The following is a 23537-nucleotide window of genomic DNA, read 5'->3' as shown; positions in this document are numbered from 1 at the left end:
ATTTATAATTTATAATCTCAAAATTAAAGTTTATAATTTTAAATTTTAAATTTTAAAATTAAATTTTGATATTTTAATTTTGAAATTTAAAATTTTATATTTTATATTTTTCAAATTTAAATTTGATCTTAAATTTGAAGTTTGAAATTTAAAATTTAAAATTTTGAATTTAAAATTTGAGATTTTAAATTTTAAAATTTGAAATTTCAAAGTTAAAATTTAAAATTTAAAAATATATATTTAAAATTTTAAAAATTTAAATTCAAATATAATAAGAGGATAATATTATTAATTTTTATTTATAGAACTCACTATTTTTCTTATTCCATCTTACCTAACCAAACGCTATTTTTTTTATTCCCAGGAATAACTCAATTTTCATCCAAACGCAAAAATGATCTAATCTCCACTTATACCTTAATTTATATCTATCCCTGAAATAGCCACTTTTTCCTTATCCTTGAACCAAACGATACCTAAGAGCATCTTCTGCAATCACTCCCGGCCGTTGGATCAAAGTTTGTTGCGTACTGGTCAGGGCAACATCTTTGAACAAGAAAGCAAACACTCGAAGTTGCTGTGTTTACAGTATTGGTAACATGGTAATTGACTTTTTTTATTTTTTTTAATTTCATCATAGTTATAAATATTGTGTAATTAGAGAGTAGAGAGACATGCGGTTAGATATAACTATATGCTGTTGGAAGAGGCTTAATTAGGGTTTATCATGTAGTCGGTCGGTTTCAAATAAAATTACCCTTCAGTGCAAAGAAACTCTCTTTTTTATTTGAGGTGAGAGTATTAAGACTAAGTCTTATGTAAACTTAATTACTTTCTATAAAAACTATATCTTCACTCTTGTATAGCTCTAATTTGTAGATACAGCTTCTAAATACTATTATGAAACCGCACTGTGTAGTTAAAATGTGGTCTACCAAACAATTATTTAATAGGGTAAACTTCAAATACCATCCATATGGTTTCGTACTTTCATACTTTAGAACCCTATAGTTTAAAGTGTATCAATTTTGTATCCTGTGATTTTTTTTTTTTTTTTTCGTCAGCCCCTCTGTTAACTTTTCATTAAGTCATATACAAAAAATTTCAAATACTCTACCTATAGTTTATCGAATATTCACTTTAATATCCTTTAGATTTAACTTTGTTACTGATTTAACGAAAAAAATTAATGGAGGAGATAACAGAAATAGAAAAATAAAACCATAGGGTACGAAAACGATACATTTTAAACCATAGAACACTAAAGTGAGAAAGTACAAAATTACAGGGTGGCGTTTAAAGTTTTTCCTATTTAATATTAGTTCCGAAGAAACAAATGAAAAATTGAGATAAGAAAAAAAAAAAAAAAAAAAAAAACATCAGCTCCAATTGGGCTAGGCTTTTGAGGCAAAATTCGGCCCAATTGTTGTAATGGACCCGATAGTATTGAAAAGGTCCAGTAGTAATCCATTAGCTCATGGAGTTTGTTGTGGCCCGAAAACCCAATATAATTGGGTTGATGTGCACGAGATTTTAGGTTGGGCTTTTGAGCCGCTTTGGGGGAGCAATTAAGTGGTGATAATAACCAAGCCCAGTATATTGGATTTTTTAATTTTTTATTTTTTTGAGACCCTCGAACTAAAGATCCTCATGATGTAGTAAGTCAATAATAGAAGAAAACTAGATTAACAAAAAGAGAAAGAACATATGGCTCGGAAGTTCTCTTTAGTACAAATATTTCGTGTAGAAATAATAGCATTCACTTAGATCTTTCAACACTGCACAAATATTCTTTTTGCTATAAGTTTGATGTAGTTGAGTTTTTTATTGTCTTAAATGGCTCAGTGGAGTTTCTCCCCAGATGGATATTTGCAGGGTACAACATGTTGGATTGGTGCATGCTCACAACCTTTTTGCATTACCAACGGAGACAGATGTAAGCACATGAAAGCTGATAATCCTTAAACATGCAAACTTTTTGGGGCACCATAAAAAATTAATCAGTACCAAACACCTCTATCAGAAAAACACATGACACGTCCCTCTCCTTTACCCTGTCACCATCCCAAAAACACCAACACAAAGACACAACCGACACGCTCTTCTTAATGAGCCCCTTTACACAGAAGTAGTATTTTTTTGAAGGAAACGAACCAACCCATCACTCTTCTACTCTTTATAACTTGTGTCCTCATGCACCTATAAAAAGCAACATCCATTGACTCCACCATGGAGCATTCACTAGTCACATCCCCCTCAATGGGAAGTATATCACTCTTAGTGTTGCTCTTAAATTCTCCTGCAACTCCTATATATTCTTTCTTGGGTCATCTCTTAAATTCTTCTGCAAACCCAGTTAAATTCTAAGTTGACATTTCGTTTCGCATATATGCCATGCATGCATAGCTGTATTGCCCTAAGGCATTAATGACCCACACACAAATTTCGTGCTCATAGGCTATAGGGTTCATTATGGGCATATGGGTACATATATATATATATATATATATATATATATATATATGGGCTTACTTAAAAAGCAAGAGGGGAAGAGGTAATAACTACATGAAATGCAATGCAGTAGAAGAAACAAAAGGGCCGTAGATAGCGGGTGGTTTTTATTCCTTTAGGAATAATAAATGAGTTATATAATGTGTTAGAATACTATAATGGGATGATTCCGTTTGGTGGTTGGGTTCTTTTTTTAAAATTTTTTGTTTTTGGAATTAGAGCCTTATAATATAAGAGAGGAAATTAATTATGTGAGTATGCAAGGATGTTATTGTTAAGAGAAATGCTGGGAACAGAGAAAAGGGAATCCGAGTACTATTAATGTAGCAGATCTTATGTGTCTGCATATATCATATGTATAACAGTCTCACATGCATGTGTTGTTTGTTCTGCTGCTGGAATGTGTCAGTAGAGTGAACTTAGTATGGTAGCTCTAGTGCAAAACAAAGACAACCACACCACTTCCCATGCAATTCAAGTCACTATATCTAGCTTTCTCCTTATGCACCACTAACGTTCTCTATGTGTATGTGTATGTTTAAAATGTGTGTATGTGTATGTGTTTTAAGTGTGTTTGTGTGTGCGCATTGGTGGGTGTGTGTTAGAACTAATGGTTCGGGCGAAGTAGATGGAACAAAGGATTGAACAAATTAAGTCACCCTAAAACTAGAAGAATTCGTGGTAGTTTTCTAAATTTTCTTCTTTTTTTTTCGAAAAATAGGTAGCAAGCTACCTGCTTCATTCGTTAAGCGAAATGAACTAGGCATACATGATGGAGACAACTAAGGCCTCCTGAAAGAGCCGAAAGAAAAAAGAAAGAAAACCGAAAATAACTTACCCTACACCTACCATTTAGACAATGTAAAAAAGAAAAGCGGGGTGTATGACGAAAAAGATGAAGTGGGGAACGAGCACGAAGGAAGTAACTTTCAAGGGTCAAAGAACACCGTTCCAGGCATTGGTCAAAGAAGCGACACGTTCAAGAGCCCGAGTAGCATTGGGTAGCACCTCGTCGAAGATAGTGTTGTTGCGCTCCGTCCAGACGACCCACCAGATTGCCGCCAAACGGGTTAAGTTTTTCGATCTCGTGGCGGCATCAGGTATATTAGCTGTCTCTGTCCATATCCTCCGTACATCCCCGAAGTCCGATTCGCTTGCATCTGACCCTTCGGCACAAATACGGATGTATTTGACCAACATACAGTCCCGGAAAAGGTGGTCGCAGGTTTCGGAAAAGAACGCGCAAAAAAAGTTTTCTAAATTTTCTTGTCATGCATGTTGCTAATCCAACACATTCGCTGACCTAAGTTCATATTTTCATTTTTTTTTTTTTTTGAGAGATAGGTAGCACGCTATCCGGTTCCTTTATTTCATTTAGAAATAAACTTAGCCGGAAATGTGAATCAACTAGGATTCGAACTTGGGTCTCAAGTACCAACCATCAAGTTTTTTGCCACTTGCTCTAGGACGGTGGGTATATTTTCATCATTAGTGAACCATGTGTGTAATATGAAAGGTCATTTGTACCTTCATAGGAATCCAAACAAGAGGAGCATGATATCCAGCGATATGATATTTCATCCTTTTCTTTTCAGAAAAAAAAGAAAAGCATTTATTCCTTTTTTAACTGACAAAATGTTCGTATAATTAAGCTAGTCAGCAAAGAAAGCAGTTATTTATTTCCTGATGAGGAGAGTGAATATAATTAAGAAGATAATATGGCGACCAAACCAAAGTATCATTGTATGATCTGTGAGATGTTTATTGAAGCTATGCAAAATTTTAATCTCTTTGCCGTGAGAATTGATAATTCAGCTGAAGTACTTGAGTCCTTGGAAAATCCTGTTTAAGGACTCCCTTATGGAATCAAAAGAATCGGATCATATATACTCGCATGACTTTGTTTCATCTGACATTCTTGTTAGTTGTACTAATGGAAGCAACTGTTTATGCCGAAGTAACATTAACCACGAACAAGTTGTGATCGAATTCAGAACCATGTCATTCCTAAGAGGCAACTCATTGAAGTTTGCAATTTATTGAAGTAATAAAAGTTCTAACAGCAACCTGAAACATGGTTCATGACTCACAGCTTCATTACAACATAAAACAACAAGAATTAAGCTTTGCAAGTGGATGTTTTACATTGAATATTTGCTGTCAAAATACTCGAAAAACATAAATATTTGAAAGGCGAGGAATAAACTGGGAGATACAGGGAAGGCCTTTGGCCGAAAGTAGAAGAAAAGAAGTACTAACGAAAGAAATAAATCCTATGCAAATTAAGATAAGAAATATGTGTTCAAACACATCAAATTAACTTTGCAAATCCTACCTATTTCGCTTTTGGATGACTACCCAACCTAAGCTCGAGATCTAATTCACCGACTGGGCCGGGGCTTATTTTCAGAACCTGAGATCGTATGTTTTGCTGCTCACCTGGTGATGATTTCATGACTAAAGGAAATATTGCATCTATGCAGCGTCTCTTGCTACTTATAATCTCCTCCTCATCTCTGGATTTATCTCTTAATTTGCGGCAAAAATTAGCTTCCCTTTGCTTTGAATTCTCCCTCCCAAGATTCAACTCCAACATCACAACTTGAGCTGGATCACTGAGGGATTGCTCGGCAGGAAGAAGCTGTTCCTTTGTGTTCTCCTTGATGAGAGACGAAGAATAGGAAGGAGGAGAAACCAAGGTGGGATCACTATCTTCTGAAACCCTTGAAGAGATAAGTGATGCCACAGCACCACAATTAGGGTTCGAGGGGGTGCTGTATGGTAGAGAACTAACCTGATGTGCGTGTCCTAACGGAGTACAAGTATTTTGGCGGTCTTGTTGATTATTCTCTTGGTCTTCGATACTACTAGGGCTTGAAGATAATTGCTTAAGCCTTGCTCGGTCCCTTCGATGCACGTTCATGTGGCCGCCCAGAGCTTGAGCTGATCGGAATTCTCTCCGACAAAAGCTGCATGAATAGGATCTTGGAGGCCATGTGTATCCCCCCAGGTGGCCTATGGAATCCTTCTCAAATGCTTGTTCTTCCCATGACTCATGATAGGAGGAAGGGGTGGCGATTCTTTGAATTGAGGAGCCAAGGAGAGGCCCTTCACTCAATTGCCTTCTAGCCCACATCCAATTGTACTTGGTTTGCTCCATTATTATGCTGTGCATATATAGGTCGATAAGAAGATCTAAGGAAGACTCACGATTCAGAGACGCTTAGATTGTTTCGTGACGAAACGAACTCTTAGAAAATTGGATGTAGATGGAGGTGATCATCTATACCCAAGATCCGGGAAGAAATAGAATGTTGAATGAGGGTCTATGGATAAGAAGCTTAGCTAAAAAGTCTCCTCAAGGTTGTTGTAGTGGTGGGTGCTTGTATACTCGCCTGGTTTGAGTGAAGGCTTTTCTAGTTTTTAGTTTTTACCTGTGTACTAGTTTTTCTTTTTTGCCCCCACTTTTACCTGCCATATATAGTGGCCTATTATAGCTATCTTTGTCACCATGAAGGCAGCTTGTATTCCCGTGTAAAATTAAAATTAATTATGTTTTCGCTAGATACTTAATTAATTATATTACAATTAAGTGACCAAATCAAGACCAATAAATTGAAAATTAGTTTGTTATTATATCACCAAAGTTAGGACAGCTGCAAAAGGCCCTACTCCTAACCACCACTTGTTCAACCACATTCTAGTTTTTACACTACTCCCAGTTGATAAATAATGTATAACCTGCCATGATTCTCATATTAATTACAGTTAAGAGAAAGTTTGGCACAATCACTGTACACGGATTTAACAAACAACTCAAAACTTGGATGACAACTTATAATCACGGCCACATGATAGTAAACAAATACACTCACTGTGCCTGAATACTCTAATCTATGTGGCCTTGAGGACTCGATGCTAAATTTAACTTACAGCATTAATTACTGGCTTCGTAGCATTGTTAACTTGATCATTCCAACAGCATATATATAGGCTTAATAAAGAAATAAGTTTACTTGTTTTGTATGCCAAGTGAATGTGATTAGAATCCTTATGTCACATCATTCAAGATTAGTCAATGCAAAGGGGTCATTAAATCACAAAAATATGTATATATACTTGCTAGTCTCTCTTGTCTTGTGACCTTTGTCTAATTCCTTTCCCATCATACTTTTTCTATGCATTTAAATATTTCCACTTCCCAGAATGATACGATTAAATGATCCTCGATTAAAAAAAAAAAAGAAAGAAATTATACATTTTGGCACTACATGCGAATGATCAATAATCTATAGGCGAAGATAATGAGATATTTATTTTAAGTTGAGTTATCATGTGCAGTGTCATGACTAAGCAATAGTGGTGGAACAGCTTTAGAAATTCATAGTTAATGCTCATTATCTTCTTTGGATCTTCCACAAGAAAAGGCGAGTTCGGCTATATATATTTGCTTAGTTATAACTGTCAAGTAGTACAAGGCATGGCATATACCTCACCATTAGCTTCAGAGTATCAGACAACTGAGAAAGGCTAAATACACTACCATTGACAATTAATTTAATTAGTACTCAATATTAAGGACTTGGTGTTGCTAAGAGAAACAAAATACTTCTCGAATTCTCCTTTGTAGAGGTTTTACTTCAAATGTCTCCATTCTCTATTTACGTAAAATTTTAATGAAGATAAGGCGAATGTCCTTTAACCTCCTGGTTTCCCTACACAACAAAGAAATAGGGTCTCCAATAAACATTAAGAATAGAAACGACGAGAGATACGAGCCGGTGAGTGGCTATGATATGACACTCAATCACTGGAAAACATAAGTAATTGTTTAATCTAATAAGTTTAAGTCCAAATGCTTTTCGCTATCTAAAGTGCATCAATTGGTTCAAAAACATGTATATTTTAATTCTTTTACCTCTTAAAACTTGGTTCAAACATTAACACAACACTTCGATCTGATTGGTATTTCATATTATTGATTCAAGCATATAATGGTTGTGGTATCATTTCATATTAGAGAGAGAGAGAGAGAGAGAGAGAGAGAGAGTATTTTAGCTTCATAAGTGGTATCATTTGAATTTTTTTTTTTTTCCTACCTTTACTCAGGAGTAAGTTGGACTGAAGCTGAGAACAGTTCAACAATCTTTTGTTAGGTAAATAATAGCTAATAAGTGGTAATATATGTAGATGGTACTTGAAGTGCTGTGAGAGAATATTTTTTAGTTTTCTTCTACACGGCCAGTCCCATTCTTTAGTACGAGCTTTTGGATTATCCAATGCTTAAGAGAGGTTTGTTTCATATTTTAGTTCCAATTATTTGACATGTTGATGTTGTATCATGTGGGTCGACTAAAGGGTTAAATTTGACAGGGTATCTGTTTTTTGAGAGGCCCCATGACACTTACAGAAAGCTTTGATGCCATCACTGTTGGACTTATCCTCGTTTATATCTTTCCGTGTTTTATTTGGCACTAGTGTTGTTTTTTCTCATACACTGGGCATGTTTGGTTCCGTGTATGTTTTTGCTTAAAGTACCACCACTCTTATTAACATACAATTTAGGCGAATACAAAAGTTTTATACTCCCTTGTTATAGCGAAAAATAGATACATGCATGGTTCTAAGCCGCGTACCCAAAAAATTCAATCTAGTACTTCTCATTTTAGTATATAGAGAAAAACTGTAAAACGTATATTAATAATAGTAATCACAATTATGATTGGACTCGCATATATGCTATCCACTTTATTTTTTCTTTTTTTCTTTTTTTAAGAAATGAACTTAACTAGGTTTGGAACTTGGGACTCTGGATACCAATCAGACCTTAGATACCAACCATCAAACCCCTTATCACTTGCCTTAGCAATGGTTGATGGGTATTTTAATTAGGGATAATATCTAAAATGCCTTCCTTAAAAAAAAATAAAAAAATCAAATATGCCCTTGGAAATTTCTAAAATATCTAATGTACTCATTTTTTTTTGTTTCAAATATATTCCTTGTATATTTCTTCGTTATTCAAAAATACTTCTGCTATTAGTATCCGTTAAGTTATCTGGGGTTAAACCCAGGTTAAATTTTTACAAGAGTTAAAAAAAAATCAAAATATCTCTTGGTCTTTAATTTAAAAGCAAATAAGAAAAGTTGGTGATAATAGAAGAGTATATGTAAAATATTAAAAAATTAAATTATTTTTTTTGTTCCTAACTTAAAGGCAAATAAAAAAAGTTGGTGACGGTAGGATAGTATATTTGAAAAAATAAAATAATAATTTTACAAAAGATAATAGCTGTAGCTAACGGTTCACAAAATTTAACTATAGAGATATACTCCAAGAGAGGTAAATCAAAAAGTCGAAAAACTTTTAAAGGTACATAAGTAATTGGCCCTTTTAATTATTAACTTCATGTATTCATTTTCCAAAATATTCTGAAAATTACTTTGATGCATGATAGAATAATGTAGTTTAAGTTTCTTCTATCTACTTCGGAGATTTTTCGACTAAAACTCTATCAAACAGTAGGACGCTTTAATATTCTTCCATACTTGATGGAGTTCCAATTAGTTCTCGAACAATTAATTCTCGCAATATTTGAAGCTATATATTCTTTGTTCTACTTGCGGAAAATTTGCCAAAATTATTAGCAGCTAGGTCCAAGAACTTGAACTATAAATATGGTAGGTCTTGAGCCGACCCCTTTGTTAACACCTCAAGCCCAATACATTAATTAATTAGTTTGAAATCTATTTTTTTTTTCTCTCTTTTCTAAGGAAGAATTATATTAATTTAAAAGCCTGAAAATTCTTAAACTCAAAAAACCATATTCTAGTACTATTGGAAATAACCTTTCTAAGGCTTAAGCTATTTTTTTTAAAAAAAATTTGATCGTGGAAGCAAATATATATATATATATATATATATAGAGTTGAGTTAGAATACTATCGGTAGGGTTACTATACTCGTATAGTCGTATGATTATCTAGCTTTTCGTACTCATAAATTATTTTTGATGATGGAGCTTCCAAATTGACGATCCACTTCGTTAAGTATAATCTAGAGTATTTGAAACTTCTAAAAAATAAATCTCGTAATTTTTCAAAATTATTATAGAGCCCATCAAGCGAGTATAAAATGAACAGTCAAAATCGAACGACGTCCTAGAAATAAATGATCGGATCCTTCAATTTAAAATCGGAGTTATTTAACTTTATCTAGGTAGTGAATAGAATTTTCTATAAAAAATTCAACAAATTTCAATTCTTTCACATCGTTCAACTAGCAAGTATTTCATACCGGCCGTTAAAATTATCAATTTTCTGACATTTTGATCGTTAGGTAAATGATGTCGAAAAATTATAAAATTTGATTTCTAAAAATTTTAAATGCTTTAAATAATGTATAATGGTATGGATCGTCGATTCGAAAGTTTTATCATCGAAAATGACTTATGAATACGAGGACGATCATAATCATAAAAGTATATAGTAGCCAGACTCTCTCTCTCTCTCTCTCTCTCTCTCTCTCTCTCTCTATATATATATATATATATGGATTTTGGACGGCAATTAAAAGAAACTCGGGTAATTAATTTTCTACTATAAAAAGTTAGGTAAGTATGGAAGGGTTAGGATCTATGCAGATTAATTTCTAAGATTTCTAGAAGGTCTAACCTTTTGTTTTTTATGGAAAGCTGTTTTCCAAGGTTGAAGCTCATCGATCTGGTGCTAGAAACGTTACTTCGAGTTTCAAACTTGAGAAAATATATAGTAAACTACATGAAAGCTACAACAAATAATTGTTAGTATTTTATCAAAGTAAAGAGAGGGGAAAGCATAGAGTAAACTGCACAGATTTTATACTTGTAAATAAATTGTATAACAGTTTAATTACTAGCCACATAATTTAATCGATGGATTTTAAATTGTGCTCTCGTAAATTATACAGATTCTTTCCTCCTTTATGTAAGTGCTCCTCTTTTTCGCTAATATTTAGTTATTCGTATGTATTTTTGTAAATTGTTGTAGAATTTATATAGGTAAGTATATAGTATCATTTGAGAAAAAAATGATCTGTGCATTCACGTGCACTAACTCTAGCAAAACGTTGGACCCCAAGAAAACGACATTTCCCATTCGCTTCCTCTCCAAAGAACAAAATACGAAGTTAAAATCCCAAAGACCTTTTGGTTTTAAAGCAATGTATCCCACTCCCAACAGTTTAATTCTATGTATGTGTGCGCATGTCACTGATGATGGAAACTTATCATCATACATTGTATGTATCTTTATCACCCCTTGTCTTTTGACGCGAACTAAATCTCGTTTTCACGTGAAGCGCTTTTTAACGCAGCAGCTGCTTTTTCCTAGAAGCCACCTGTGGGATTGGCTAAGCTAGTTGCTTTGCTTGTGATAACGATTGATATGATAAATTAAGCCCATTAAATCAATTGGGGGTTTTTTTTAAATTATTTTTGCGAATTAAATCATTGACTAATTGAGGGGGAGCACAATACATTCCCGGAGATTGACCAGCTTATACGTCACGAATTAGGGGGGTCATTGTCGCCACGAAAGAAATGTGTTGGTGTGGAAATATTCGTGTAACAACAAAGGAACCACGCATTTGTTTAATGAAAAAGATTCTCCCTTCGAGATCTTGAGTAAGATGCTATATAAGTTAGAATTATTTGATTGCGCTAATTGATGATGTTTCCAAAAATCTTTTTGGCCGAGCTGGAGCTAGTTATGTATCAGTATTGCCTACAAAGAGTTTGTTGGAGGTTATCGTTTTAGAGAATAGATGGAATTTTAGGTGCTTAAAGTATTACACCAAGAGACGTTCTGTTGTTCAAATAATTTATTTGAAATCACTTTTTTCCTATACGTACTTGTAGTAGTAGCAAAATCTAAACATTTCCGATTGCTAGCATATGTTGTTTAAGAAATGTTGGTGTGTATTAAGCTTTGTAGGTTCAAAAATATTAAATTGTGTCTAAAAAAAATGAAGTTAATTGAATTGTGCAATATTATCGACATCTTAAGAAAAATAAGATGGTGTTTATATATCGCCGCTTGGAATCAAAATGTCCAAAGTTGTCAAAGTTGTGGCCTTTTATATTTCGATTGTATAAATTGGTTAAATTTGGTGCCTACAAGTGCCTTCTTATTAAGTTTATTTTGAAGGTCAGCTCTTACAAGTATTAGATGCTACTATACCAAACTTTGGATTAATGTGGGAGATCTCTCCATTAATTACTCAGTATATATGAGCAAATTGTCCTCGAATATTGTAAAGGTCGTATCCTTTATAATTTCAACGCTTTAATTGGGTGTGGTTGAGACTATGAGTCTTAGATTTAGAGTCTATGTCATTAATTGTCACACGTTTTTAAGCGAATAAGAAGCACTAACCCCCCCTCTCTCTATTAATGAGCATGTCACCTTATTACTAGGCATGTAGTAGTCATCTACGGCAATTACTCATTAATTACCAATAGTTTAGCTTACACATTTGGTATAGTGATTCGCCAGTTATATATATTAAGCATAGCCAGTGTTTGCAAATGTGGAGTATATAATTGGAGTTAAGCTGGGAGTTGATCTAGGATACTTTTACAAGTATCATCCCCATATTGCTATCACGTTTTTAGCCATTGGATTTACTTTTTGATTACAAATAGCCCTTGGATCAAACATTATTCCACCTACCACCATCTACCACCACCTACCACCATCATCTCAACCTCACATCTCTCCATCCAAGGGCTAGAAACACACAAGTATTACTTGGGTGATACTTGTAAAAGTATTCTAGCCCTACTCTTAAGCTGGAATGCTATTACTAATATTTGAGCTCTTTTGCTATCGATTTTTTAGCCATTAGATTTACATTTTAATCAATTTCAATATTTAGATCATACTATTCAACTAACCACCCATTCAATCCTAAAAATTTATACTACTAAATCTTAGGGAGACCACTATTATTCTAATCCTATAATTTTTCATCCAATAATTAAAAACTCGATATCAAAAGAGCCTAAATTCTATTAACAGTATTCCAATCCAATTTTACATAAATGATTTCTCTTTATTAATTTTTGATAACAGATCCAAACAAAGAGACAAAAAATCATGGGAACTTCGATGCCAAGACTCATGATCAAAGAATAATATGCGAACACTCTAATTTTTTTTTTTTTTAATCTCAATAATGTTTAACAAAACGTTAAAGACATATTAGGTCCATAACTAAAATAGAAATAAAAAATAAAATTAGATTGCACGGGAATGAAATAATGAAATGACAAATCATCCACAAATATTTTAATGGTTTTAGTTAAGAAAGAGAAGAGTAATGAAAGAAGGGAAGAGGGAGCTGTTCGTGAGAAAAAAAAAATTGAATGGTTTACATAGAAATAGACCAATTTAAAAATCAAAACCGAATTGAACCATAAGTAGATTAGATCATTTTTATTACAGAGTGGAATGTCCTGTAAAACAAACAACTATTTCGATTTCATAGTCTATGAACCAAACAAGCCCAAAAAATAGTTCTCTTCGAAACTGTCAACACAGCCCACGCAATATAGAAACCTCGAATAGAATTTTCAACTTAAAGATCAAAAGTAATAATATCTAGTTTTAGACACAGCAAAAACTCGAGATTTTCTATTTATCGAACGCAATGAGAAAATATTGGGCCATATACCCCCACCAACCTAAATTTAAGTTGTCTTGCTATCTCACTTTCTCTAGATGTGCAAGTAGAATTAGATGAGGCTTTGGCTGTTTGGCTCGCCCCTTACCAGCTTAAAAATGGTTTACTGTTCAACAGGCCATTCTTTTTGGAACAAACAAGGCAAAAAAGAGCAAAAAACAGTTCTTAAACACATTAAAAAAAGACAAAAAGGCAAAAAGAGCATACAAAACACACTGCTACAAGAAGCTGAGGACTCCTGGTGCACTAAATTCTCCAATAAAGATTAACTAAACTATTCCAATAATACATAGATCACACGATTGAAGTTACCAAAGCATGCATATGATCCATCAAAACTAAAATCGATATCATCTCAACATTCAAGTATTTGACCCAGGAAAGATTAGTTGGAATCATCAGATTTTTCCTGGATTTGAACAATAATATGCAACAAAGCCTTTTAACAGAACTACTCATCTTCAGTAAGGAAACTTAGAGAGAGTTCTGCACGCATAATTACACCAACATGAGCCGCGCATGGGAAAGACGCATCCATTCTTGAGAAAGGGCAACCAACAACTCAATCATAGGCGTCCAATTATGACAGTTGTTAAGCCTGATCATGCACTATCCAAATGAAAGAAATCTAGGTACAACAGATCTAACTCATTCATATGCTATCAGGATTCAGGAGTTGCCACCGGAAGTGAGAAGTCGACCTTCTGCAATCTATAATTGTTTCCTTTGTTCATCCTCAAGGGCCTTCAACTTGCGGTAGCCTTTGTCGGTGCCGAATAACCTGTTAAAGAACAAGGAAAGGTACAATTGATTATCATGATAACTTTCATGAATGAAAACCTATAAAATGAACCTGTTCAATCACAAAATAAAAAGGAAGAAACATAAGCATTATCAAATTACTTATAATTCTATGCCGAACGTAATGAGATATGAAGCATCAGAGTACGACAAGTGCGGAAATTGTACGTAAATCAACAAGCGCTGCACAGAAGTCAGGGCGTGAGAGAGTTATACGGGGACAAACAGTACACTTTCTACTTTCAAAGATTTTGAAGTACTGGAAGTCAGGGTGTAAGAAGCACACATTATTACAAGAGAACACCATACTTTTTTCAACACACCAGGAGCCGTCAAACTCAAGAGGAAACTACCAATAGAAAGAATGTCATATATGTTCCAGAAATTCGAGTGAGGGCTCGCTCAAACAGCTTCATAGCATTCAGAGAGAGAGAGAGAGAGAGAGAGACAGAGAGAGAGAGATTTTGCTTAATAATCACTAGGGAGGTGATCCCTGGTTCCATAAGTTTACCTCGTCAAGTCACTACCATAGCAACTCTCAAGAATAAGTCAACATGTTCCTCGTGCAACATTGTCCTGATAACTCTTCTCCGTTTTCACAATTTAACCACCTATATGCTCTTCAATCTGTTTTTCTTGCTGAGCTACAGATCCAAGGTATTGATCCCCATTTTTGACACTTCTGGCCCTCAAATACAATTGTTTCTTAATTCTTATGTTTTGGTTAAGTAAAGACCGCTTGCCCTTTTTCCTAATCTTAGACATACTTAGCCTGAAAAATTCATTAGAAATTCCCATGTACCTATTTCAATAGTAAAATGAAGACCTTTTCAGTTCAAGCACCCATTTCAAAGTGCAACCCTTTCCTTCTCCTTTTTTATGGACCCAAACATCATAATTTCAAAATAGTGGCAAACAAATCTGTGCTAGTTTATTAGAGAAACAATTTTAACTTGTGCTAAGAGAACAGCCAAGTGGTTTGTAACTACTAATAATAAATTCGTCACAGCAAAAAGCTTTCTGACCATGTACACTTACTGCTTCTCTAGTTAATCAAACAGTGGATACAACAAGAGAGAAACACTCACCAGTCCATGTAGACAAAAGTAGATGAGTAGTTTCCGGACTTGGTATAAAGCAAACGGTGATGGTAGTCATGAAAGTCGGCACTACAAAAGCAACAATTAAGTGTCAACTCATGATAAGTGCATGATAAGTGCACAGGAAAAAGGCCCAAGCAAGTTTTAAGCAAAGCATTACTAACCCTCCATACAGTGGCAAGAAATTTGATGGGCTCCATGGGAAGTGATATCCACTGTGAGCCTCAACCGTCTCCAAGACTCTTAATACTACCCACAGCCACAAAGTCAACAGGTGAGGCCCAGTAAGAGCAGGTCCAACAACGGTAGCAAAGCCAAGGAATAATATTTCAGCAGGATGGGCATACTCGGAAGTCAATCCAAATGGTGTAGCATATCTGCACGTACTTCCTAATAATAAGAGGAATAAAAAAGTAACAAAGGAATGATTTAAGGAAATGATACTACTTACTCATGATGAATACTGTGAATATGCTGGTACAACCATTTTGTATGCAGAATCCTGTGCCCCCAATAGAATACAAAATCCTCCAAGATGAAGTAGAAAAGAATTTGAGATAGGACAACAGTCCTACAGAAAGAGATAACTAACAATTCAAAAAACTTATATATACAAGTATTCCTTTATTCCAACATTAATAAGTTTCACTTCAGCATGTTTTTATTCAAAAAAATATAGTCGTTATATAAAAAATGCCAATAAGTTTCTTGCAATAACATTTTTTCAGAGAAAACTTCGATGGGAAAAGAAAAAACTGATAAGAAAGATTGAATACGCAGACGAGTAATATTTATAAACTTCGACATTCAAGGAAGCTAGTGAATACCAAGGCGGCAATGGTACACTGCTTTTCAGGCCCATGAATTTGAAAGCAGGGTAGGACACAATCATAAGCGGTAAGTTCACGCAGATATGATACAGAATTAGACGCAGAACGCATTTGTCTTGTGAAGCAGGGGTGTTAGCTTTTTTCTGCAAAGAATTACATGTTGCTTGTCAAAGATAAATCTCCCAAACAAATCGCAATTAATGTGAAAGAAAAAAAACAGCCTGTGATAATATTAACAAACCAAGTTAAAGTTAGTATAGCATGATAGTACTGCTAGTTGCTGCTGAAAATATGAAGAATGAGAATACACAGTAAATTCTACAGAGGTCATTGACACCCCTAAGTGCAAAGAAATGCATGAAAAACTTATACAGTTTCTTCAACGGCAACAAAGGAAAAGTAGAGCGGACCTGAATTTTGTATTTGCTGAAAAGCCCAGACCTCTCAAAGAGCAAAGATGGAAGGCCGGACAAAAAGAAGACACTTTCATGTATTATGAAAGTGCCCAAGGTTGCCAATTGAAATTCGCTGAAATTAGTGATCAGATACTGCAGCAGAAAAAACTTAAGTAAATATCAATGAAAAGAAACAGCGGGTATTCGACAAAGACAGTTCTAGATATTGAAAGTAAAGAAGACAAACTGCAATGGATTGGGTGATGTTAGGCTCTTCAAAGTAACAGCACCTAAAGACGGCAACAATTGTCTAAATCAATCGCTAGCAATCTCCCCCCATGTACGATTACTATGCCTCGAAGAGTTCTCACAAAAGGATTATTTTGGTCGTATGAACCTAAATTGCATATGAAAGGTGGTTTTGCCGACTCATCAACTATCCTAAATGCTTGGCATTTCGCATCCCTCTCTTTTTTCATTAGTTTAGGCTAGGAATCCAGAACCAGTTTCTGGTAATTTGGTGCTAGGCTACTTGCACGGCGCTTAATCTAATTTTAAAACATCACAGAGATCAGTTTCCTGCATTTGATCCTGGGTACTCATTAGTGCCCCTAAACTATGAAAAATCCATATTTGCGGTATTTCCCTTCTCAATTAAAACACTAAATGTGCTCTGAAGCCGGGCAAACCTCAGCATTACGAATCTGATAAACAATTTACTAGTGCAGCTACACAAAAATCACAAAAACCGCACCAGAACAAGCTCCGCATCTAAGCGCTACTCCGAACATACTAGAGATGCACAAGTCAACACTAGAATCCTCACCAAAATTCTCATAAGCACCATATTCCCCATTCCAAATCCCCGACAACTACAAACGCACAATCAGATCAACCTAAAAAAGCCACATTCCTAAATCCTCCAACTCTCATCCCCAACAACTCCTCTAAATCTCGGGTCGGGAATGAAAGCATGCATCAGCGAATCAACGATTCGCGCGTAAACGGTACCTGCCACACGGATTCGAGGAGATTTAGCGCCATGGAGAGGTCGAGGTGTCCGAACTAGGAAAGGGAGGAGGGGTTAGGGTTAGGAGGAGGACGACGACGACGACGAGAGGATGGGAGGGAGAGGGAGAGGGAGAGGGAGAGGGAGTGGGAATGGTGAGGTCGATGAGGGGGTTATCCGTCGATCGGACTCGGAGTGTGTGAGGCTAAGAGCTCAGTCGCCAGACTGTCCCATGTGGTGGCGAGCGTGCCTTTCTTCTGTCTGTTCGGAATATTACGCGTCGGGAATCCTCTCGCGGGTCGCACGAATTCCCTTCAAACGTTTCGTTTCTTTCGGCCTCGTTTGGTTCGGAAACAAGTAAAAACAAATATATACTAAAAGTAAGTACAAATTTAAATATAAGCGAGAATTAAATTAATTTTGTATTTGGATAAAAATTTAGTTATTTTTGAAAATAAAAAAAAAATAACGTTTTGATAGATAAGATGGAATAAGAAGAATAGTTGATGTTATAAATAAAAAATAATGATATTACGCCTCTCATTCTATTTGAATTGAAATTTTTAAATTTAAAATTTAAAATTTTTAACTTTTAAATTTTATATTTTAAAATTAAAATTTAAAATTTTAATTTTAAAAATCAAAATTTAAATTTAAGACCAAATTTAAATTTAAAATTTTATATTTTAAAATTTAAAATTTAAACTTTAAAATCTAAAATTTTAAATTATAAATTTGGATTTTGAGATTACAAATTTTAAATTTTAAAAATTTAAATTTTTAACTTAAAATAAAAATATCTCTCTCTCTATCCGTTGGAACAAGCTTGTTTGGGCGGGAACAAGTTGTTCCCACCTATACCAGGTTATACCGGCGGTATGGGTGGGAACTATTGTTCCAATCCACCTATTTTTATATTTGGGTACAACTCCCCTCTTGTATCTAATCCAAACGGCATCTTCAGTTACAAATAAAAACGGCTTATTTTAAAAAATAAAAAAAACTTCAAATATCATCGAGTCTGTAATTTTATTTTTTTTATTTTAATTTTTTATAATTTAAAGTGTATCAATTTAGTATCATATAGTTTTATTTTTTAAATTATACATTTCATTAATTTTTCTTCGTTAAATTAGTAACAAAGTTAAAACTAAAGGGTACTAAAGTGAATATTCGATAAATCTATGTGGGATATTTGAAATTTTTTGTATATAATTTAGCAAAATACTAAAGAAGGAGCTGACGAAAAGAAAAATAATAAAAGCACATGGTACTAACTTGGTACACTTTAAATCATAGAGTACTAAAGTGAGAAAGTGCGGAACCACAGGGATGATATTTGAAATTTATCCCAAAATAAATATAAATTTAAAGAAATTGAATTGTTTCTAAAAATAAAATAAATAGTATTTAGATGGTTAGATTAGAAAAAAAAATAATTATAATTTTAAATTAATAATATTTTATCTAATTATGTAATATTAGAATATTAATTAAAAATAAATTAAAAAATTATTAGTTATGAATACGGTATAAGATAACAAAAAATTATTAATTAATTATTTGTTTAATTAATTATAAAATCTATTTTAACTTTTTAATTAAATTAGTAAATTATTTAATTAGTTAGATGATTTATTAAGAAATTAACTTAACTAGTTGACTAATATAGATATCAATTATTAAATAAATATATTAAATAATTAATCCTTAATGAGTTAATTAATCATAAATAATAAATTAATTAATTACTTAACTATATAAACAATAGATAATGACTTAAATATATTGATTGAATTAATTAATAAGTTGATACAATAATTAGAATTAGATTTAAATTTTAACTAAGTTTGTTCTCACTTGGAAAAAAACTTATTTCAGTAGAAGAGTGAAACAGCTATACCACAATTATTCTTTCTTGTTTTTAATTATGAAAAACTATAATTTTTCAACCTTGAAAATAACTTTTGGGCATAAGGAGGGCTTATTTTCCTCTTTATATCCGAACCAAATACTACCTAAAAATGTAAAGATAGAAATATAGAGAATTTATCTTTTAACTATTACTTATTATTTTGATCCACTGTATCTAACGCAGCAGTTAAAAACTTAATATTTGATGTCGAGATCCTAAGTTTAATTAGTTATTTTATATTTTTAGCTGAGTTTATTTTAAGAGTTTATTATCTTTCTCTCAAAAAAATATTCCTCAAAATCTGATTATATGATATTTAAAATTTTAATTTTGCCATTGAATCTTTTGATTTTTTTAATTTGAGCTAGTTAATGACTCTTTAATTTCAAAATTTAAATGCGTGCCTTATCTTTTCAAACTTAATTAGTATATTTGATGCAATTCATATAACTATAAATTTATTAAAGTAAATAATTAATTTAAATTTTGTATTGAAAATCATGAAATGACTTAAATCAAATAAATTAAAAAATTAAATAGTGAAATTAAAATTTTACAAAAGTAGGTAGTCAAATCAAAATATTGTGTAGTTTAGATAAGTTTTATACATTTGTACCAAAAACATAAAATAATTTACTCTGAAAAAATTAGTTTAATTTTAGATATTATTCACCTACGAACCAATAATTTTATAATAGGCTTATAAAATTCTTTAAGTATTAGAAATTCAAATGGATGCTTCGATAGTTTGATGGAGGGGCATAAGACCTACAACTTACTTTTGAGTGTACATATAACCTTTCTCATTGAAGAAATAGTTTTTTTGTTTTGTTTTGAATTTTGCAAGATCACGTGATTAAACTAACTATTAAATTAGTTATTTTGCTTGATGAGATGGATCCACAAAATAAACATTATATATACACTCTATTATAGGGTGTACATTTTACACATATAATCATATGATAATTGAAATTTTTTTTAAATTTTTAGTACAATAAAAATTAAGCTCATGAGACAAGCAAATTTAGGCATTTGACTATTTGAGATTTAAAGTATGAAATTTATACCTATATTATAAGTATACACATTAGCTCAGAATTTTTTTTTTTTTTGGGAGATAAGTAGTATATATGTTAGCGGCTTTATTTATTTCATTTATAAATAAACTAAGTTGAAAATATAAATCAAATAGAATTCGAACTCGAAATCTCAGATGCCAATCACTAAATTTTTCGCCACTTGCGTAAGAAACGGTAGGTAACGTTTGCTCTGGAAATTGATTGGACTTTTGGTTGAAAGCATCCTTGTGCATGTCCACGGCACTTTTCTCAACTGTGGGTTCGGGTGTGTCGCAGTGATAATTCACTACCCGGGGATCCGATTTTCGGGTACGGGTCCGCCCCGAGCCGCTTTTGCTCGCGTGAGCCGTACCGTTAGTGGGCCGGATCCGAAAGGAAGGACGTGGCGGGCCCGACCCATTTGCTGTTTTCTTTGCGGACGAGGTCATCAGTGGGCCCGTTCATTCTCTGTTTGGACCAACTTGGTTGTGGCTTTTAATTGTACCCCACCATTCATTCATGCAGTGACCTGTATTTACACACCCAGTTAAAGGACCATTAATCTTTTTTTTTTTTTCCTGATAAAAGTAGTACGCCGCCCGCTTCATTTATTTAGAAAATAAATTATGCTATAGATGTTGAAATAATGAGGTCTTGTGTGAGTCAAACAACTACATAAGTAAAGATAGAACCAAAGCAAAAGAGAGGAAAAAAAAAAGTTTACACCCCTCTCTCAAAAAACGTGCCAGCTAAAGCTGCAAAACTTAATCCATTTTTTTATCATTTCATGAATTCGTCTAATAGTCACTAAAGTGTGGAAAAATTCATTTCTAAAAATCACATTATTTCTTTTTCGCCAAATTATCAACCAACAAGCTGCCACACTTAGTTATATCCTTTTCAGTTGCTCCTTGGGTGCTGTTCTTTAGTGTATGCATCCAAACTCTCTTGACCTCCTCCACAAATCTATATTTCTTCTAAAATATTGAACATTAAATATCTGTTAAGTACGCATTCCATGATCATTATTTTTTTTTTTTAATGCTACTTGAGAAGGATAGCTAAGTGAATATTAATAGACTTTTGTTTATTTATTCAAGGGATAGTCGAGAGCAACAGTTTGTCGCGTGAGTGTGTCGCCTACAGTATGCTAGTGCGTCGCCAAACGGTGTGGCACGTTTCGTCGCGAAATCCTCTTTGATATGTTGAGACGGTAGCCATAGGGTGACACGGGCTTATCTGCATGGTCGGCACTGTGAACGAACGTTGATAGGGGCAAAAATCCTTGAATGGGAAACATGAACATTGTTTATATGTGAAGCATTCATGAACTTGAACCCCTCCAATTTTTATTTTTATTTTTATTTTTTGTCTTCATCGTGCACTCTCGTATATGCGCGGAACTGGAGTAGGGATGCAAATGGATCTGGATTGGTGGAATTCCCGCTCCGATCCATTCTGAATGAAACGGTAACTGAGAATAGAAAATATAAAAATATATAATATGTTTCGAATCCGTCCCAATATGCTAAGTAAATGGAATGGAAGGCGGGTGATCCTTTTCTTTCTTCAATCTCTCTTGATCCATCAAAAATTCATCAAAATTTGCTCCCGTCCTGATAAGTGGGAGTAAAAAACAAAATAAAAAATAACTCGTTTCAAATCCGTCCCGTCCTGAAAAAAAATGGAGCGGGATGTGGAGAACCCTTCCGCCCTCGAATCTGCCCATTTGCATCCCTATATTGGAGAGAGCAGCTAGATTTCTTGCATTAAACTCGGCCAAATTCTTTTACCGAGAAAGTGTAGCGAGCTTTTTTCTGAGATATCTTTCTTTGTACTGGTATCACATAAACGTTCAGCAAGAATACAAATTATTAGAATATTGACTGTCTCTAGCGCAAGCGACAAAAGATTTGGTGGTTAGTATCTGAGGTTTCTAAGTTCAAATCCTAATTGATTCATATTTCCAGCTAAGTTTATTTTTTTAAAAAATTAACAAAACAGATAGCATGCTATCTTTCTCTCTAAAAAAAAAAACAAATAACTATGATCTAATAAATATGAATCACCAGAATTTGATAAATATGTTATGGCAATAAGAGGCCATTTGGTTCATACATTTGTAATATTTCAAAAATATTGTGTATTTAATATTTAGAATAAAAAAATTTATTACTAGCTCATTAAACCATTGGATTGGAATGTTGCTAAAAATTAATATATTCTTATCCACTGATATTTTTAATCAAATATTAAAATGAGAATTCCTCTTAATTCATAGAAATATAGTATTTTTGTTATCTGAGAATTTATCATAATTTAAACATTTTTAATAAAAATATAAAAAATTATTAGAATATTACAAATCTTGAACAAAGCCAAAATCGTAATGCTATGTCAAAATTCTACTCCAAAGGACTCCTTTTGCTATGAGACAGGTTTCAGTAACTTGATCCCGTCCAAATTGATTTGAATATTATACATTCATACCAACCTAATTAAAATTTAAGTCAACTTCCCATCTAATTTAATTTTCAAAAAAACTGTGAAACACTTTTAAAATTTAAGAGTAACCTAATTAAAATTTAAGTCGAATTCAAAGAAAAAACTAAATTTTCAAATATAATTTAGTTGTCTGAGTAAAATTTATGTTAAATTTCGAAATAATTTGTATTTAAAATTTTAAATTAGAGATTTGGCAGGGGCCGCGCGTGGCGCGTACCCCCTCTTCCACAAATTACAACGTCCATTCTCCCACTTGGGGAGATGGTAGACCAGCGCACCCACCAAGTGCAATGTGGACCGCGGGCCCAGGTCATGGGCCTTTCTGATCACCCATTAACCCCGTCCAGGTAAGTATGTTTTACGTTGCCCGAACGCACCCTTTTAAACCCTCCCCACCTCCTCTCTTACAATGTAAGCTTCCGATGTGGGACTAACTTAAGCGAAACGGAAAACTCTTGCGCGGACCTGATTCGCCACATCATCTCTGGACCGCCCAAAATATTTTAGCTTTTAAGGGAAGTGTAATGTTTTAGAGCCAAAATAAGTTAAGGTTGCGTTTGTTTCACTGGAAACTATGAAAAAAAATTTGGATGAAAAAAAAAGTTTTATAGAGAAAAATAAGTTTTACGTTTTTTAGCATTTGATTTATACGAAAAAAAACTAAATTTTCATTACTGTTGTTTGACT

The 23537-nt window shown here is 33.5% G+C and overlaps 2 protein-coding genes across 2 annotated transcripts; both read right to left on the bottom strand.

The window, feature by feature from the left end:
- On the bottom strand, window positions 4531-5955 carry LOC109719206 (probable transcriptional regulator RABBIT EARS). Its single transcript, XM_020245751.1, has 2 exons — window positions 5306-5955; window positions 4531-5170 (listed from the first exon to the last, which is right to left on the bottom strand). Exons 1-2 carry the CDS (start codon window positions 5684-5686, stop codon window positions 4847-4849), a joined length of 705 nt encoding a protein of 234 aa, XP_020101340.1. The 5' UTR covers window positions 5687-5955; the 3' UTR covers window positions 4531-4846.
- Window positions 13500-17699, bottom strand: LOC109719060 (methylsterol monooxygenase 2-1-like). The gene is made up of 7 exons (XM_020245569.1): window positions 17372-17699; window positions 16376-16513; window positions 15963-16108; window positions 15587-15706; window positions 15300-15512; window positions 15124-15204; window positions 13500-14015 (listed from the first exon to the last, which is right to left on the bottom strand). The coding sequence occupies exons 1-7, from the start codon at window positions 17402-17404 to the stop codon at window positions 13946-13948; spliced, it is 801 nt and encodes a 266-aa protein (XP_020101158.1). The 5' UTR covers window positions 17405-17699; the 3' UTR covers window positions 13500-13945.

This window comes from Ananas comosus, linkage group 13, assembly GCF_001540865.1.
Source record: "Ananas comosus cultivar F153 linkage group 13, ASM154086v1, whole genome shotgun sequence".
NCBI lineage: Eukaryota > Viridiplantae > Streptophyta > Magnoliopsida > Poales > Bromeliaceae > Ananas > Ananas comosus.
This window is presented reverse-complemented; position numbering and strand designations above follow the sequence as displayed.

Excerpts from the sequence above, each read along its gene's own strand:
- LOC109719206 (XM_020245751.1), bottom strand. The coding sequence starts at position 5,686 with ATGCACAGCATAATAATGGAGCAAACCAAGTACAATTGGATGTGGGCT. Across the intron at positions 5,171-5,305 it reads CGTTAGGACACGCACATCAG|GAGAACACAAAGGAACAGCT; the intron begins GTTAGTTCTCTA and ends TCTCTCATCAAG.
- LOC109719060 (XM_020245569.1), bottom strand. The coding sequence starts at position 17,404 with ATGGCGCTAAATCTCCTCGAATCCGTGTGGCAG. Across the intron at positions 16,514-17,371 it reads TCCTCGAATCCGTGTGGCAG|TATCTGATCACTAATTTCAG; the intron begins GTACCGTTTACG and ends TTTCTGCTGCAG. Across the intron at positions 14,016-15,123 it reads ACTTTTGTCTACATGGACTG|GTTATTCGGCACCGACAAAG; the intron begins GTGAGTGTTTCT and ends GTTCTTTAACAG.